At 36.2% G+C, this 16,432-nt stretch overlaps 1 protein-coding gene across 2 annotated transcripts; it reads left to right on the top strand.

Moving 5' to 3' along the window:
- Positions 1-1,249: 1,249 nt before the first annotated feature.
- LOC129257066 (angiotensin-converting enzyme-like) lies at positions 1,250-16,165 on the top strand. Of its 2 annotated transcripts, XM_064097330.1 has the most exons (13): positions 1,250-1,515; positions 2,241-2,482; positions 3,379-3,509; positions 3,900-4,063; positions 5,271-5,533; positions 9,821-10,012; positions 10,202-10,337; positions 10,828-10,959; positions 11,780-12,006; positions 12,394-12,538; positions 13,616-13,714; positions 15,157-15,279; positions 15,788-16,165. In XM_064097330.1, exons 2-13 carry the CDS (start codon positions 2,302-2,304, stop codon positions 15,945-15,947), a joined length of 1,953 nt encoding a protein of 650 aa, XP_063953400.1. In that variant the 5' UTR covers positions 1,250-1,515; positions 2,241-2,301; the 3' UTR covers positions 15,948-16,165. The 2 variants fall into 2 exon arrangements, with proteins under 2 accessions (XP_063953400.1, XP_063953399.1); XM_064097329.1 differs by lacking the exon at positions 15,157-15,279 and having other exon boundaries at positions 1,439-1,515; positions 15,788-16,039.
- The last annotated feature ends 267 nt before the right edge of the window (positions 16,166-16,432 follow it).

Genomic DNA, 16,432 nt, shown 5'->3' on the forward strand with positions numbered 1-16,432 from the left:
GTTTGTTATCCAGGGCCTCATGGAAGATCAACTTTTGTTGAATGAGCTACCCTGGTGAAATATGAAAAAATAAATAAATAAATAACACCCTTATGGTTTCACGTTGGGATTCACTGGAATATAAAAAATAAGTTATGTAAGAAAATGAAAAAAGTTAGAGTTCTAAAAGGCCTATCTGAAATCGCTCTTACTATATGTTTGTTTTTGTCGTTGTTTCTTTTTTCCCAATCTTAGCCTAATATAATGATTTCGATCAAGATTACAGTCTTCAGCCTGAAAGTCTTTCACACAAGCTTAGGAGCAATTATTGATATTGTATATCATTGGTATGTAATGTGAGCGTCTTACCAGACTTCCTGTATGAGGGTAGGTACAGGCAGGGAGCTCGAAGCTCCTGGGTTCAAATTAACTAACATTGCAAGAACATTTAAAGGTGCTGATGCCGAAAGTTTTGAAAAACCTTGGAAATACATGTATGTGTATTTCTTAGTTTGCATTAAAAAGTGAGCGAAGTTTAATATTGCGCATTTGAGATAGAGCTTTAATCTTTTTTGACGTATCTTAAAAACAATGTTCAGATTATGATTGGGTCGCAAACGTTATCGCAAAAGTTGTCACCCATTCTATGCAGGGCCCAATTGCACGAAACATCATGTCACATACGGTATCTTCCATGGAAACCTCGATTTTATTTTTGCTGATGACCATGGTTATCGTAGTTATCAATATCTATTTCCTTTATCTGTATGGTTATTTGTTAAAAAGAAATTGTGGAAATGGGAGAATAAAGACTGAATTGAAACTGAAATCGATAACTGTAAATTTACCACTAAATTTTGTGGTAGGTTTTATGCATTGGAGCCTATATAGAACCTATATGGAGAGGTCGGAAGATGGAGGAGGAAAGGAAAGAGGAGTAGAAAAAAGAAGGAGGATAAAATTGGAGAAATAATGTATGTCTAGAGCCATCTCGGAAACGTTTGTCTATCATCTCCAAGAAAAACCAATGAATCCCATTCCTGATATATTTCATCCTTCGAGCATCATACATGAAATCAAAAGGTTTTGGTACTCTATTCATTGACAACTCCTTAATCCACCTTTCTGTATTCGACTATTCATTCCTTCTACATTCGACTATCAATTCCGAGTGCGAACTGACAGATAATCCGGCTGTTAGTCTGTTGGTCGGGGACGCTCAGATAAGATTCATCGATGTACATTACCCAATCTGCTCATATTTCATGTCACTTCAGCAGGGCGTTATTCAAACATCCTGTTACTCGATCTATTGTTGGATTGATGACTAGTTATTCTACATTTCTGTGAAAACAAATCTTTGATTCACCATTATAATGTTTCATTATATCCCTTTTGACTTTTCCATGTCGAGTCTTCTGCCAAAAGCTATCAAAAGTACTCAGGAATCGTTGTTGGAATAGCATTTTTATCTTGGGTATACGCTCTACATGTATCGCTTATTGCAAGGTTACTAATCTTACAATTAACGATTCGGTAAGTAAGTTTGTCTCATTATTCATGGTAATTAAGTTTTCTCATTATTCATTTATAGGACCTATTAATTTCTAATACAAACTAAACACAATGAGTAAAAAATGGTTGATATCATTGACTTCGATTAATTTGTTAAAAATTACACTTTTCCCGAAATGCTATTTTTTCATGATTGTAAATTTGTCAATAATAGGAATGTACACAAACATGGAAGTATTCTTCTTTACCAGTCATTTTGACGTTACCTTGACAGTGTTTTGATGATTTTTAAGGATCTTGTTGAATTACTTCCCAAAGCGAGCTGTTGCTTACCTAGTCTTTTTTTCATTTGCTCCTCCCCTCCTCTGCTCCTATCCTAAACACAATGAGTAAAAAATGGTTGATATCATTGACTTCGATTAATTTGTTAAAAATTACACTTTTCCCGAAATGCTATTTTTCATGATTGTAAATTTGTCAATAATAGGAATGTACACAAACATGGAAGTATTCTTCTTTACCAGTCATTTTAACGTTACCTTGACAGTGTTTTGATGATTTTTAAGGATCTTGTTGAATTACTTCCCAAAGCGAGCTGTTGCTTACCTAGTCCTTTTTTCATTTGCTCCTCCCCTCCTCTGCTCCTATTCTCTCCCCTATCCCCCCTCTCCCCCTCCCCCTCTCCCCACCCCTCTCTCTTTCTCTCTTTCTATATATCACTCTTTGTTTCACCTTCATACTTCTAGCATTATTAGCAGAACTCGACTTTCTTTGTTCCGAACGAATCAACCGCGGCGTACCAAGATCATGAAGATGGCGCCATTTCATCTGTTCTTTCTTATCACCATTCCTTTGTCGTCAGTAGCAGCGAGTGAAACTGTAAACCTTGATACTATATATAGTTTGATAAATCACACGTCGGGCCTTTTGGGGAAGATGGTGTGTATGAATCCTGTGTCTTCGATGTGTATACAGTATAGACAAAATGGTATTTATCAATTATCCACTTTACATAAATTTATTTGTCACTATAATGTACGTACAGCCCATCGGTGCCATGGGGGGGGGGGGGGGGGTATGTTTCACAACTACATGTATAGTGAAGATGTTTCGCCTTACCTTGCCTTTAATACGCAGCAATGATAATGAAACACAAAGGGAAATATATATCAAGATAAGCAGCGATTTGTAGCTTCCGAGTAGTTTTAATATTTTATGTCTTTTGGACGAATCTAATGGAGAAACTGCATCTGATTCTCTTTCTATTCTTTGCATGTCAACGGGTGCATTTCTAAAGTAAGATATACATGAAGTTTGTCTGTCTGAAACAACTCGGATGCCGGGAGCCTAAGATGATAATTGCTCTTTTGACATTTTCTATACAGCTTGTTTTTCCTTTGTCAGAGATTAATTAGATGATGCGCTCGAGTATTTTCCCCTTTTTGATGGATAAGGATGAAGGAAAATACTGATTATTACAATTGTTATATTTAATTGTTACTTTGATTTCGCAATATTATAACAATCGGGCACAAATCAAATGAACATGATGAAACGATTGTTTGCTTATATTAGGCATGCAATGTATTATACAAACATGCTTTTCAATCCCAGCAGATAAATCAGACATTATTTTGTTCTGACCTATACATAAACATTTCTTTATTTGTCATGGCAAAAACATGACACAATGAAGCAATAATTATCACCACCTCAGACGACCCTAAATCAATAATAGTTTAAACTGAATATTTTTTTTATCAAAATGATCCAAAATGACTGAAATTATATAGTTTGCTTGCTTTCATGTTTTTTGTCATAATATGAAAATTCGAATTTATGATGATTATGGATTACCCTCGGATTAACCTTGTAATCACACAGGTCAGATTAGAAGTAATCCACTGGCCCGTCGATGGATGGAAGTCATTAATGAAGTAGAAGTGGAGGTTCGAAATCGTAATGGTCTAGCTTTATGGAACTACGTCACCAACCTAACAGAATATAATTTTGAGGTTTGATGAAAATTCCCCTTAATATTGAATATATTGAATATACCTATATCTTTTAAAAGAATTATTCACTGAAAGACGAACCAAACTCATGCATTATAACAATTATAAGTTTCTGAATCGACAAAAATCCAGGAAAAATTATCCTAAAGCATGTTTCTTCAACTGGAATGATCACAAGGTTAAACAAATTCATAACTTCCTGTAACTTAAAAATGTTTGCTTCTTTGATTTCGTGCCACTCATTTTTAAAAAGTCTATGTTTTCACTTTGAAATCAAAATCTTCCCATTAGAAATTCAAATTTAAAAATATAGAATGTTTTTTTCCTCATTTCCTATCATTTCTTTTTAAAATTCGTTCCAATCTTCTTCACTCTCATATTAAAAAAAAGGAAAAACGCGGCGTTGAAAGAGCAACTGTTGCATTAACATCCGTGGCTCTGGAGCAGACTAAATCCATTAATGTAGATCAACCTGGATTGGATCCTCAAATAAAACGATTATACAACTTTTATGGGTCTGATCTATTCACCTTCAATAATCCAAGTCAACTCAGGTATGTGGTTCGCGCTCGCAGATTATTGATTTTGATAATAAAAGAAATGTTTTTAGAATGCCAAGATTCTAGGTCTAAATCTCAAAAACACGCGCACAGTCATGTTTAGTTTTTTATGTAAAACGTGCTTGAATATCCAGTTTCATATCAGAATATAAAACAATTCTTCTCGCGCTTCGCGCTCGCACTATCGATGTACTAGGAAGATACCCAATTATTCATCCTCTTCATAATTTGCAAAACATGAATATAGATGGTCCCGTTTTTAGGTCTTAATCTCATTTTTCCCGCTCGCATTAATTGTTTAGTTATATACCTATCCTGTACAAAAGTGCTTAGAATGTCAAATTTTTAGGTCAGAATGGCAAAAATTTTCAGCTCGCGCTCCGCGCTAGCATTATTTGATTGTTAAAATATGTATCATTTTTCTGGGTAACTGCAAACAGTCCTTAGAAGTCCTTAAACAGAATGCTACTTTTCAAGATTTTCAAGCCATCAAGGGTCGTTCTAGCACTGAGGTGTATACAGTTATCATGGGTTTCTTAATGTTTAGGCCTACTTTAGTGACAAAATAAGAAAGAAATGACATAAATATGTTTGGTAACCACATGATAAGGGTCTTTTATGGCACAAATGCAACATATCAAAGCGTGTAGAACTTATGGTGGTTTTGGAGTAGTCCTACGCACGAAGAAAGTTAACGATTGGACCACTGGTGGATCCAGGGGGGGGGGGGGGGGCAAAGCCGGCTCGTGCCCCCCCCCCCTTTGAGAAGCAGAATCAAAATTTGTAATGTAAAAATGCCGTTAAAACAGAAATGTGCCCCCCCCCCCCTTTGGAAGTGAAGACCTGTTTTTTTTTTTTTTTTTTTTTTTTGCTTATCAAATTTTTTTTCGGGGACGAGATGTCCTCAATTTTCCCCCTCTTTTGGAAAATCTTGGATCCGCCCCTGGATTGGACCAAATTTGACGTCTTTATCGTTTTTCCGTATAAGATTAACGGATAGGTCTGTAAGTTTGGGGCTTTTGATCAAACTTGATGACCTCGGCGACGAAACCCGATTAGGTTAGTGTTCGTGGCCATTGCAAATTTCACGGTGTTGAAGCCATGGAAACCATTATCTTGAGTACTTGAGATCAACGGTACATTGTCTATTTTTCCCCGTTTTATTTGATACGTCGTTATAATATCATTTATTTTAACACAGATATTATGGCTTCATACGAGATGAAATGAGAAGAATATATCACAATGGCAAGGTTTGTGCTGGTCGCACCTTTCTCGGTAGGCCTCAGACAAGCCACCGTTGTCTACAAATAGAACCGGATCTAACAGATCTCATGGCGATGTCACGTGATGCCAATGAGTTGCTATGGGCGTGGAAAGGCTGGCGAGATGCAGTTGGTAGACCAATGAGAGACCTTTATCCAATATATGTGAATCTATCCAACGTAGCTGCTGTGAATAAAGGTATGAAACACTTTGAATGTCAGCCCGTAGGATATATACTTTTGTCACTTTTTCATTTTGCATTTTGGCCATGTATGATCGAATTCTGAAGTTCATTGACTATCCCTGTGTAATTGAATAATCAATGTATTTAAAGGAGAATGAAACTCTTGGAGCAAGTTAGCTTTTGTGAAAGCAGAAAAATAAAAAAATAAGATCAACAAAAGTTTGAGTAAAATAGGACTAGCAATAAAAGAGTTATGAGCATTTGAATGTCGAGATCACTAATGCTATGGAGATCCTCCCATTGGCAATGCGACCAAGATCTGTGATGTCACACACGTACAACTCTCCCATTTGGACACTGAAAATATACCCCAAAACATTTCTTTTTGCTCATTCTAATCATATGACAAACGATTCATCAGTGATATAATGTTGTGAAACCTCTGTACTTGTCATCTCATAAAGAGAACACCTCACCTTGTGATAGACTCTATAAAAGTGAGAATATAAGTGAAATAAATACTAAAGTAATGAGGGAGTTGTACGTGTGTGATATCACAGATCTTGGTCGCATTGCCGATGGGAGGATCTACATGGCACTAGTGATCTCAATATTCAAATGCTCATAACTTTCTTATATTCATTCAATCTTCCTCAAACTTTCAACAATGTGTTCCTTTGATTTTTCTCTTTGATATGGATTCAGCTGGTTTCAAGGGTTTCATTCTCCTTTAATATTCATGTCAGTTTTATAGGTTATCCCATAACTTTATCACATTTATGTGCACTGCAAGTTACGCTTAATTATCTGTAGATGTCAAATCATCTGTTGTTTTTTTGCATTTACAGAGGCGATGTAGAAAAGGGATTGTGTTAACCACGGCCCCTCTTTCCCCCCTATTTCCTCCCTCTTACTCGTTTCTGTTCCATTCCTTTTCAAGTTATCAATTCTATCCACCGGGTACATCAATATGGTGGCCCTGAAGGGACATCGCAAATATAGACCACGAAATTCACGGCGTCGTGAATTTCGTCGCCAATTTCGTCGTGAATTCGTTTGCTTGCCTGGGCGGTATGCGGGTTGAAACCAATTCGTCCACTGCATGGTCGATCTACATTCATTTAGTCTAATGCAATTCTGTCCATTAACTTTTCGCCTAACAACCATATGGTCCAATAACCATTTGGTCCGGTCATCACTTCCTCTAATCACCAGTTCGTCTATGACCATTTCGTCTCATAACTAGTTGGTCTAATATCAATTTTATTTTTCCTTAATTTCGCCCAATTAACACTTAGTTCAATTAGACCAAATGGCATATGGAATAAATGGCAATTGGACCAACTTGGTTATTAAACAAAATGGCAGTTAGACCATGTGGATAGTGGACGAACTGATGGTAGACCAAAATGATAGCAGACGAGTTGGCATTAGACCAATTGAAAATAAACAATTGAAACGACAGAACGATGTCCACTGCTATCCATATGCATAGGCGGATCCCCTATTGGCGGAGCAAAAAAAAGGAAAAGGGGAAGAAAGAAATAAAAAAAAGTAGGGAAAAGAAAGGAGAAAAAAAAGAAGAGGAGGAAGACGAGTTAAAAAAATAAGATGAGGGGAAGACATGGAAATAAAAAGAATTTTTCATGTCACTATATAAAATTTTCGCTTGCGCTTCGCGCTCGCATTGCCTGTTAGGTGTTCCAGGGGCGGATCCAGCCTTGCCAATAGGGGGGGGGGCGGAATTATTTTTCAGCCATATTTTCCCCGATCGGCCGCTCGAAGATTATTTTTGGTTTCTGTGAAGGGGTGGTCTTCTTAGCTTTATTCTTATAAATCAACATAAATATATAATATCATAATCCTTATTTATAAAATGTGAGCGCGAAGCGCGAGCTAAATTTTTTTGGCAATCTTATGTATTTTTTCCTATAATTTAAACATTCTGGGCAATGTTTGTTTTCCTAAAAAAGGGGTGTATGCAAATAAATAATTACTACTAACGCGAAGCGCGAGCAGAAATGAACTGGTGAAATAGGTACCTGTAAGACTACATGCAGTTAGTCATGAAGATGTTATATATTTTAAAAATCAAATAATGCGAGCGCGATGCGCGAGCTGATTTTTTTTTACATTTTTACTTAAAAATTGAAATTCTAAGGACTTTTTGTAACTTAAACAGAATAGGTATATAATAAATAATTGATGCGAGCGCGAAGCGCGAGCTGAAAATTTTTGACATTTCTACATAAAGAATGGAAAATTTTAATCAATTTTTGTAATCGTGAACAGGATAGCTATATAACTAAACAATTGATGCGAGTGCGAAGCGCGAGCGGAAAAAAATACCTAAATACGGGACACTCTATTCATGTTTTGTAAATTTGGAATGATGCAAGCACAAAGTGCGAGCAAAAAATTGTTTATATTGTGATCTGAAACTGGATAATGATTTAAATAGAGAACAAGTTGAAAATCTGAATAAACATGCGCGCGCGTGTTTCATATTTAGACCTAGTATCTAGGTATTCTAAATACATCTTTTATCATGAAAATCAAAGCGAGCGCGAAGCGCGAGCTTAAACTAGTTGATATTCCGATCTGAAAAAAAGAGTCAATTTCAGCTCTCTATTTCAAGCACTTTGTAAGATAATTGTAAAGTGGATATGGATCGCACAGAGCGGATTTTTTTCATTATAATTACTTTGAGTTTTGACATAGGACCGGTACATCCTTAGGACATGTAGGACATGTCATCATATGAAAATGATGAATGTCTTCCTATTCCTCTTGCTAAGCGCGAGATGAAACAAAAGGGACAATTCAATTATTAAATTAATATCTTATTCATTAATGCCTAATGAGGGCGTGAAGTCTGATGATATTATGGCCTGAAAACTGGACATTTCATGCACTTTTGTAATTATAAATAGGATGCATCAGTTAATATATTTTAACAATTAATGCGAGCGCAAATTGCGAGCCTAAATCTTTGCATTGTCATGAAAAGGGGATTGTATAATCAATATTGAGACATACGATCAAAATGCGAGCGTGTAGCGCTAGCTGATACGTTTTGACAATCAGACCTCAAAAGGGATATTTTGAAAACTTTAATGGAATACACGAAAATAATAGGTACCTGATAAATCGAAATTTGCGGGAGCGCAGCGCGAGCGGAAAATGTTAATATTCAGACCATAAAAGTGTCATATTTACACAGCACTTTTTAAAAATAAATTTGTAAATCACGCAAAATAATGAAAGTTTGATTTTCGAGATGAAATATGTTTTGTATATTGACTTCCAAACTTTATATTTAAACTCCATATTGAACAAGATATGAAAATCACCTAACAGGCAATGTGAGCGCGAAGCGCGAGCGAAAATTTTATATAGTGACATGAAATATTTTTTTTATTTCCATGTCTTCCCCTCATCTTACTTTATTCACTCGTCTCCTCCTCTACTTTTTTTCTACTCTCTTTTCCCTCCTTTTTTTTCTTTCTTTCCTTTTTTTTGCTCCGCCAATAGGGGGGGGGGGGGGCGGGCCCCTCGGCCCTCCCCCCTGGATCCGCCTATGCATATGGATAGCAGTGGACATCGTTCTGTCGTTTCAATGTTTTTTTTTTAATTGGTCTTATACCAACTCGTCTGCTTTCATTTGGTCTACCATCAGTTCGTCCACTATCCACATGGTCTAACTGCCATTTTGTCTAATAACCAAGTTGGTCCAATTGCCATTTATTCCATATGCCATTTGGTCTAATTGAACTAAGTGTTAATTGGGCGAAATTAAGGAAAATAGAATTGATATTAGACCAACTAGTTGTGAGACGAAATGGTCATAGACGAACCGGTGGTTATAGACGAAGTGATGACTGGACCAAATGGTTATTGGACCATAATGGTTGTTAGGCGAAAAGTTCATGGACAGAATTGCATTAGACTAAATGAATGTAGATCGACCATGCAGTGGAGGAATTAGCAGCAGACGAATTGGTTTCAACCCGCATACCGCCCAGGCAAGCAAAACAAATTCACGACGAATTTGGCCGACGAAATTCACGACGTCGTGAATTTCGTCGTGAATAATTCGCGACGAAATTCACGATGTCGTGAATATTCGCGATTTGGTCTATTTGCGATGTCCCTTCAGGGCCACCATACATCAATGCCCTCAGCATCAACAAACCTTCTCTTAATTGAGATAAGGTATGTTATTACTTTCATTTTCTATCTTACTGAATAAAAAAAAAATACTTGAGAAATTTACATTTATCTTTCATCATTGTGTTTAGGTTTTTCAAACGAAGGGGAATCATGGCTGCATAGATACGAAGACCCTGATTTTGTTGATGATATCGACTCTCTTTGGGAGTCTATAAAGCCGCTGTATTTACAAGTGCACGCTTACGTCAGGCGAAGACTCGTTGATTATTATGGATCAGATGTTGTAGATCCACATGGACCAATTCCTGCCCATCTCCTTGGTGAGACAATATTTCTATGATAGCAATAATAATATTCCTTTCAACGTAAATCAATTTATAAAACCAAGGGTCTTCCGACGAGGCCTAGGATATACAAATTATATTCTGCTTAGACTAATCTTATAAACCTTGCTTCGCAATGATATAAGATACCTGTATAATTTACAGGAAAAATTGTAATTATCACAGGGAACATGTGGGCACAGGAATGGAATAATATCTACGACATCGTGGAACCATATCCGGGTCATGGGGCAATTGATGTCACCATTGAAATGAAAGATCTCGGATGGACAGCAGAAAACATGTTCACTGTTGCTAATCAGTAAGTCGATTATGTTAAAAATTCTAACTGACAGAAGACATGAAGTTGTGAACTATCGTATTGTAATTATATGAGAACTAACTAATTTAAATCTAATTCAGTCCAATTACAGTCAGTTCCAGATAAATCAGTCGATGGCTAAGTTGAATCAACTTATGGAACCGAAACCATAGGAATCTGGTCCGGATTTTTTTTAAATAAAAAATATAATGTTTTCATTATTTGAAATTTCACTTGTACAATTTTAGTGTATAAGTGAAATTTCAAATTACTGCTTATTATGTACATAAAATCTTGTTATCGCATTTACAGTTGTACCATCAATAATATTCAAGATAAAATAATTTTTGTGTGTGTATGTATGCAAATTGAGTACCTGCCCAAATATTTATGAGGCTTCTGTTATTATGTTATATCTCAGTCGTATTAGATCTAAATCATTTTATTTCAAATTGGAAGTTAAAAAAACGGATATGATCCTTTTATATAGGTTCTTTACATCACTTGGGCTTGAATCAATGCCAAGGAGTTTCTGGGCTAAGTCTATGATGGTTAAACCAAGAAATCGTGAAGTATCATGCCATGGAAGCTCTCTTGATTTCTACAAAAATAAAGATGTGAGGTGAGAAATGATGATTATAGAATTGCACAGAATACGCTCATTCACTAATGGTTCAAATAAGTTAGGTTTATATCTTGGAAACGAATTCCTGTTTGTTTAAATTCAGTCACTGGCATACAGATGGGGGGGGGGGCTTTGATAACTTTGCCCCCCCCCCCGGTTAAACGATCAAAAATGAAAACGAAAAAAAAAAACATGAAGAGGGTAGGAAGGGATAGGGTAAATTATGATATCATTTTTTTTCAGTATACAATGGTATATGTCAAATGTATCATGAATGTAGATTTTCATTTTCTTTAAGGCAAACATTTTCGCTCGGTATCTTTGCTCACTCGCGAATTTTTAGATATTTTTGACCATATACGCCATGTTGTGCTCTTCAATTTTGTTGAGTGGGGGGCTCATTATACTACTGAAATCAGTTAAAACCTCTTCATTATTCCCATGTAGAGGTGGTCATCCCCATTATTGATTTCGATTTCTTTGTCGAGCTAGACCGGCGAGGTTCAAAATAGGCTTAATTGATCAATATGGCACATCCCCAGTGGATACTTAGCATATTCAGGGGGGCGTTTCATCAACATTTTTGTCCGACAAGTTGTCAGATCTGACATCTTTCCTTGATTTTGATTTGATGAGAGGCACTGTTACTATGGTAACTGTCGGATAAAACAGGACTTGTCGGATAAAACATCCCACAAGTCCTTTCATGAAACGCTCCCCAGATATATATCTATTCAGTATTATACCGCTTTATTAACACCCTATTAAACATTGCTTTGTGTTTGTACTTTTGTTATTCGCATATCCCTATACCAAGGATCAAGATGTGCACAGAAGTTAACATGCAGGATCTCTTCACTGTCCATCATGAGATGGGACATTGCCAATACTACCTGCAGTACAGGAATCAACATGCCCTCTTCCGTGATGGAGCCAACCCTGGTTTCCACGAGGCAGTAGGGGATACTGTTTCTTTGTCGGTGATTACACCAAGCTATCTGCACCGAATTGGTCTCCTCGAACAGTCTCTATCCAATCACACAGGTATCTTCTTCACCATTGCCTGATCGTCATAACTGTTGATTGATTCATTTTCGATTCCAGGATGTCATTGCCAAAATACTGTGATGGTTTCTTATCGCTTAACTGCTTGTTTAGATGTTGCGAAGCTCCTCACTTGTGTATGCACGACACATTCCCTTAAAAACATTAGTTATGCCTCTCAAAGGGGGGGGGGGGGGGGGGGGGTCACGAGCCGGATGTGCCCCTACCTGGACCTGCCACTGTCTGAGACGATAGCCCTATCATATATTTCAAAATGAAATGATAAGGGGAAGCTGATATTTAAATAAGAATTATTTACTGAAAAGAAAGGTTACTGTTTAAATAGATGTCTTTGTACAACTCATTTTTTTTTTCGTTTCGACGCAGAATCCAGTATCAACTTTCTAATGAAGGTGGCGCTATTCAAACTGGTATTTCTACCGTATGGACTGCTTGTGGATAAATGGCGATGGCAGGCTTTTAAAGGCGAAATACAACCCAATGAATACAACCAAGCCTGGTGGAACCTAAGGTATCGAACGTTCCCGAAATGAAAGTTTCGAAATCTTGAAATACTATGGGTTTTGTTTTGCTTTGTTCGATTATTGGTTTGTTTTGTTTGGTCGCTTTTGTTGTCTGTTTCTTTCTACTTTTTTTTTTTTTTTTTTGGGGGGGGGATTCTATTCCACTCTTTTCACACTTAATGGTCCGGGCTGAAAATATTTATATCTTAATACATAGAATAGAATTCACTGAGCAAAATGCCGAAAATTTCATCAAAGTCGGATAACAAATAATAAAGTTATTAAAGTTTAAATTTTAGCAATATTTTGTGAAAACAGTCATGAATATTCATTAGGTGGGCTGATGATGTCACATCCCCACTTTCCGTTTTCTTATGTTTTTACATAAAATCATTTGTTTTTAATTATTTCATACTAGTGTGAATAATGTCTCCTTTATAATAAAATAACCTGCGGCAATAAATATCTAATGCACTAAATCAGTTGTCAATCCAATTTTTCTAGTTCTTGGAGGAAAAAATTTGAATAAACCTAATTTCATATAATGAAATACAAAAGAACAAGTGGGGATGTGACATCATCAGCCCACCTAATGAATATTCATGACGACTGTTTTCACAAAATATTGCTAAACTTTAAAATTCAATAACTTTGTTATTTGTTATCCGATTTTGATGAAATTTTCGGCATTTTGCTCAGTGAATTCTATTCTATGTATTAAGATATAAATACTTTCAGCCCGGACCATCCCTTTAATTTGCCTGTTTCATATGTGTTAATTATAATTTTGACTCGATTTTTCCTTTGGGTTGTCATTTTTGTGAGTGTGTTTTATCCCCATGGCTATGCTATGAAAGTGACATATCATTTAACCCTTCAAGAAGTGAATTTTCACGTCAAATTGCTAGGAAATACACTTATTATATACCAATTTCGACTTGAGAAATATCGTACACTTGTCATGCATGACTTGTGATGAACCTGTCAGCAAAAAATATTCATTTCTCTTCCCTAATTGCCCGCAAATATTTGACATTACAATAATGTATGCGTATTTTGTAAGTTTATGATACTTTTATACACAGGAAACAATACCAAGGTATTCAGGCACCAATACCACGCAGTCCTGACGACTTTGACCCAGGGGCGAAGTTTCACGTAGCAACGGGTACACCGTACGTCAGGTAGGTTGGTCGCATAGGTTGGTTTTGGTTATCGGCATGAACTTATCCAGTGGCATACAAAAGGGGGGCTTTTGGGCGCTTGCCCCCCCCCCAAAAAAAAAAAAAAAAAAAAAAGTCAAGAGAGGGTAAAGTATTATGTTATTTTCTGGATAGTATGCCAAAATCTATCACAAAATTTGATTTTTTGAAATGAAAATTGAAAATGTATTCTCGCTTGCATCACTCATTCGCAATTTGTTTGAAATAAATTTTGCCCAATACACCCCTAAAAAATTTGGGCTAATTTTGCCACTGTTTTCTGTCTATAGTTGACTTTGTTCAAATCACATTTCAACTTCTAACTATACAATTAAATTGAGTTACTTTCAGTAATTTTATAGAGACTTATTATTTCATAGATCAGAATTATTTCAGATTTCATCTTGTAGCAAAACCAATAATTCGAATTTATATCATGAAAATTACTACCGCAAAGTTTTGATGGGATGCATATTGTCAAGTGGTTAAAGAAAATAAACAATCACGTGACAGCCAGAAGCCTTCCAAGTTTTCCCAACATGAACATGATATTTCTGAAGTTTCGCAAAGTCTCGGTCTAACTATAAATAGGTTCATTCCATTGAAACGTTCTTCCAGTACGTTCGTATTAATGATGAATGTCTATGTAACTTTACTTTATTTAAATGAATAAACAAACTGAAAATGATTCCGCATTCTTAAGAGACACAATATTCTATTATAGGGTTCTGTTTGAGGATTAAAACAATAAACTTAGAAGGAAAATGATAATGGCCCGTATCAAATCATCTATATGTATGCTCTTGTTGATTAATAGGCAGGTATGACAACAATATTAAACAGTAGATCTTCGAGCGAGTTGTTTTTGGACTCAGCATGATCATCAGCATGATCAGGACAATAAATATTTTGGATAGTTGACCATGCATTAAAGCACAGGATTAAACTTATTTTCCCAGAAGCCCGTTAACCATTACCATAATGAGAATCAATATATGCTAAACCTCAGAGGATATACCCAGCGATTTCACCATTGTCAACGACCGAAAGAAGATTGTTCAGGTATTGGTCGGTAAAGCAAGATTGAATATCTTCAAACTCATTAGAAAATTACTGGATATATTTGACAAATTTATATTCGATAAATTTGGCATGTGATTAAACTCAGTGACATTCGATCCTCTATGTCCAGGTAACACGATTATCTTCTATCCCGTGGAATGATTTCTGATATGATTCAAGTGGTCAGATATGGCTATCTATTATGAAATGAATATACAGGAGAGTGAAGCGTATGCACATTATCATACTTTAATATTATGACAGCATTATTGACGTTGAATGTTCACTTGTTTATCAAACAGTTGTTTGGTATGTTTACTGGCTACAATGTTGTGTGTGTTTCTTTCTTACTTTCTTTCTAGATATTTCGTTAGTTTCGTTATTCAGTTCCAATTCCACAAGGCACTGTGCGACGCTAAAAGAGACCAGGGCCCATTACATCTATGCAACATATATAATTCTAAAGAAGCTGGCCGAAAATTTAGGTATAACTTTTCAAAATTGTATGGAAAAATATTAAGAAAAAAACGCACATTCTAACATTAATTTTGTGTGGTCTCCTTTGACATGTTTGCTGTTGTTTTCCATAATTTCTGCTATAAACAATGGGATGATTCTTGGCGTTTGGAATTTACATAAAATCAGTCTGCAGTGAGTTCTCATGATGCTGGAAAGTTAGCTAAATATCACAATTAGAAGCAATAAAAACACATAAAATCTTGTTTTCGAAATTGTGTCCATTCGTTTTCAAACTGTCCTATCCTTGAACTCGGTGGCTTTTTCATATTTTTTGTTATTTCTTAAAATTTTGGATCAAGAATACAATCATGTATTATTTTCATTCGTTCTAATAATGTTAACAAGGCAGCCTTGTTCAAGGTGCCGGGCATACCGTGGCCGGGAATTGAACCCCGGACCTTTCTTGCCATCAGGTAACTGAGACCTCTCGGGCCCTTACTGAACTGATGTTGAACTATCTTTTCATTCTTCTAGGTCTATGCTGAAGATGGGTGCCAGTAAACCTTGGCATGACGCTATGGAGGTCATGACTGGCCAACGCAAAATGGATGCCCAACCTCTCCTAGATTATTTTCAGCCTCTTACCGAGTGGCTGCGGAATGAAAACCAGGGGAAATTTGTTGGATGGACCTGAAAGTCATAGGGCTGGTTTGTTTTAGTTTGCATTCTATAAAATACTGAACTTATGGATTAGGTTTTGGGCTGTTATCATAGTTCTTTCTTCACGTGGCATATCCAGAATGAGAAGCCCTTATTTGAAGGAGACTCGGAAAATACAAATACATCTTTTAATGGGTTTTGGAATGCACAACCACGGAATCTGCTCAACAAAGCATCAATATACGAAGTTCTAAAACACTTGATGATGATGCATTGTAACACTGTGTACAGAAGATAACAATACGTCATATTTATACTCTTTCCTAACGTCTATCAAAGATGGCGCTCTTAATTAATTATTAGCATACTGTCAGATTGCCACCTCAATAACTTCATCCAGGAAGACAACATTGACAAGGTGGATAAAGTGATTAGTCAGATTCAATGACCAGGCAGGTGTTTCATGAAGTTGTTTGTAAACTTGCACATGAAGGGAATTTTAAGTGCCAGCTCAGATAC

The sequence above is a fragment of the Lytechinus pictus genome, chromosome 3, assembly GCF_037042905.1.
Source record: "Lytechinus pictus isolate F3 Inbred chromosome 3, Lp3.0, whole genome shotgun sequence".
Lineage (NCBI taxonomy): Eukaryota > Metazoa > Echinodermata > Echinoidea > Temnopleuroida > Toxopneustidae > Lytechinus > Lytechinus pictus.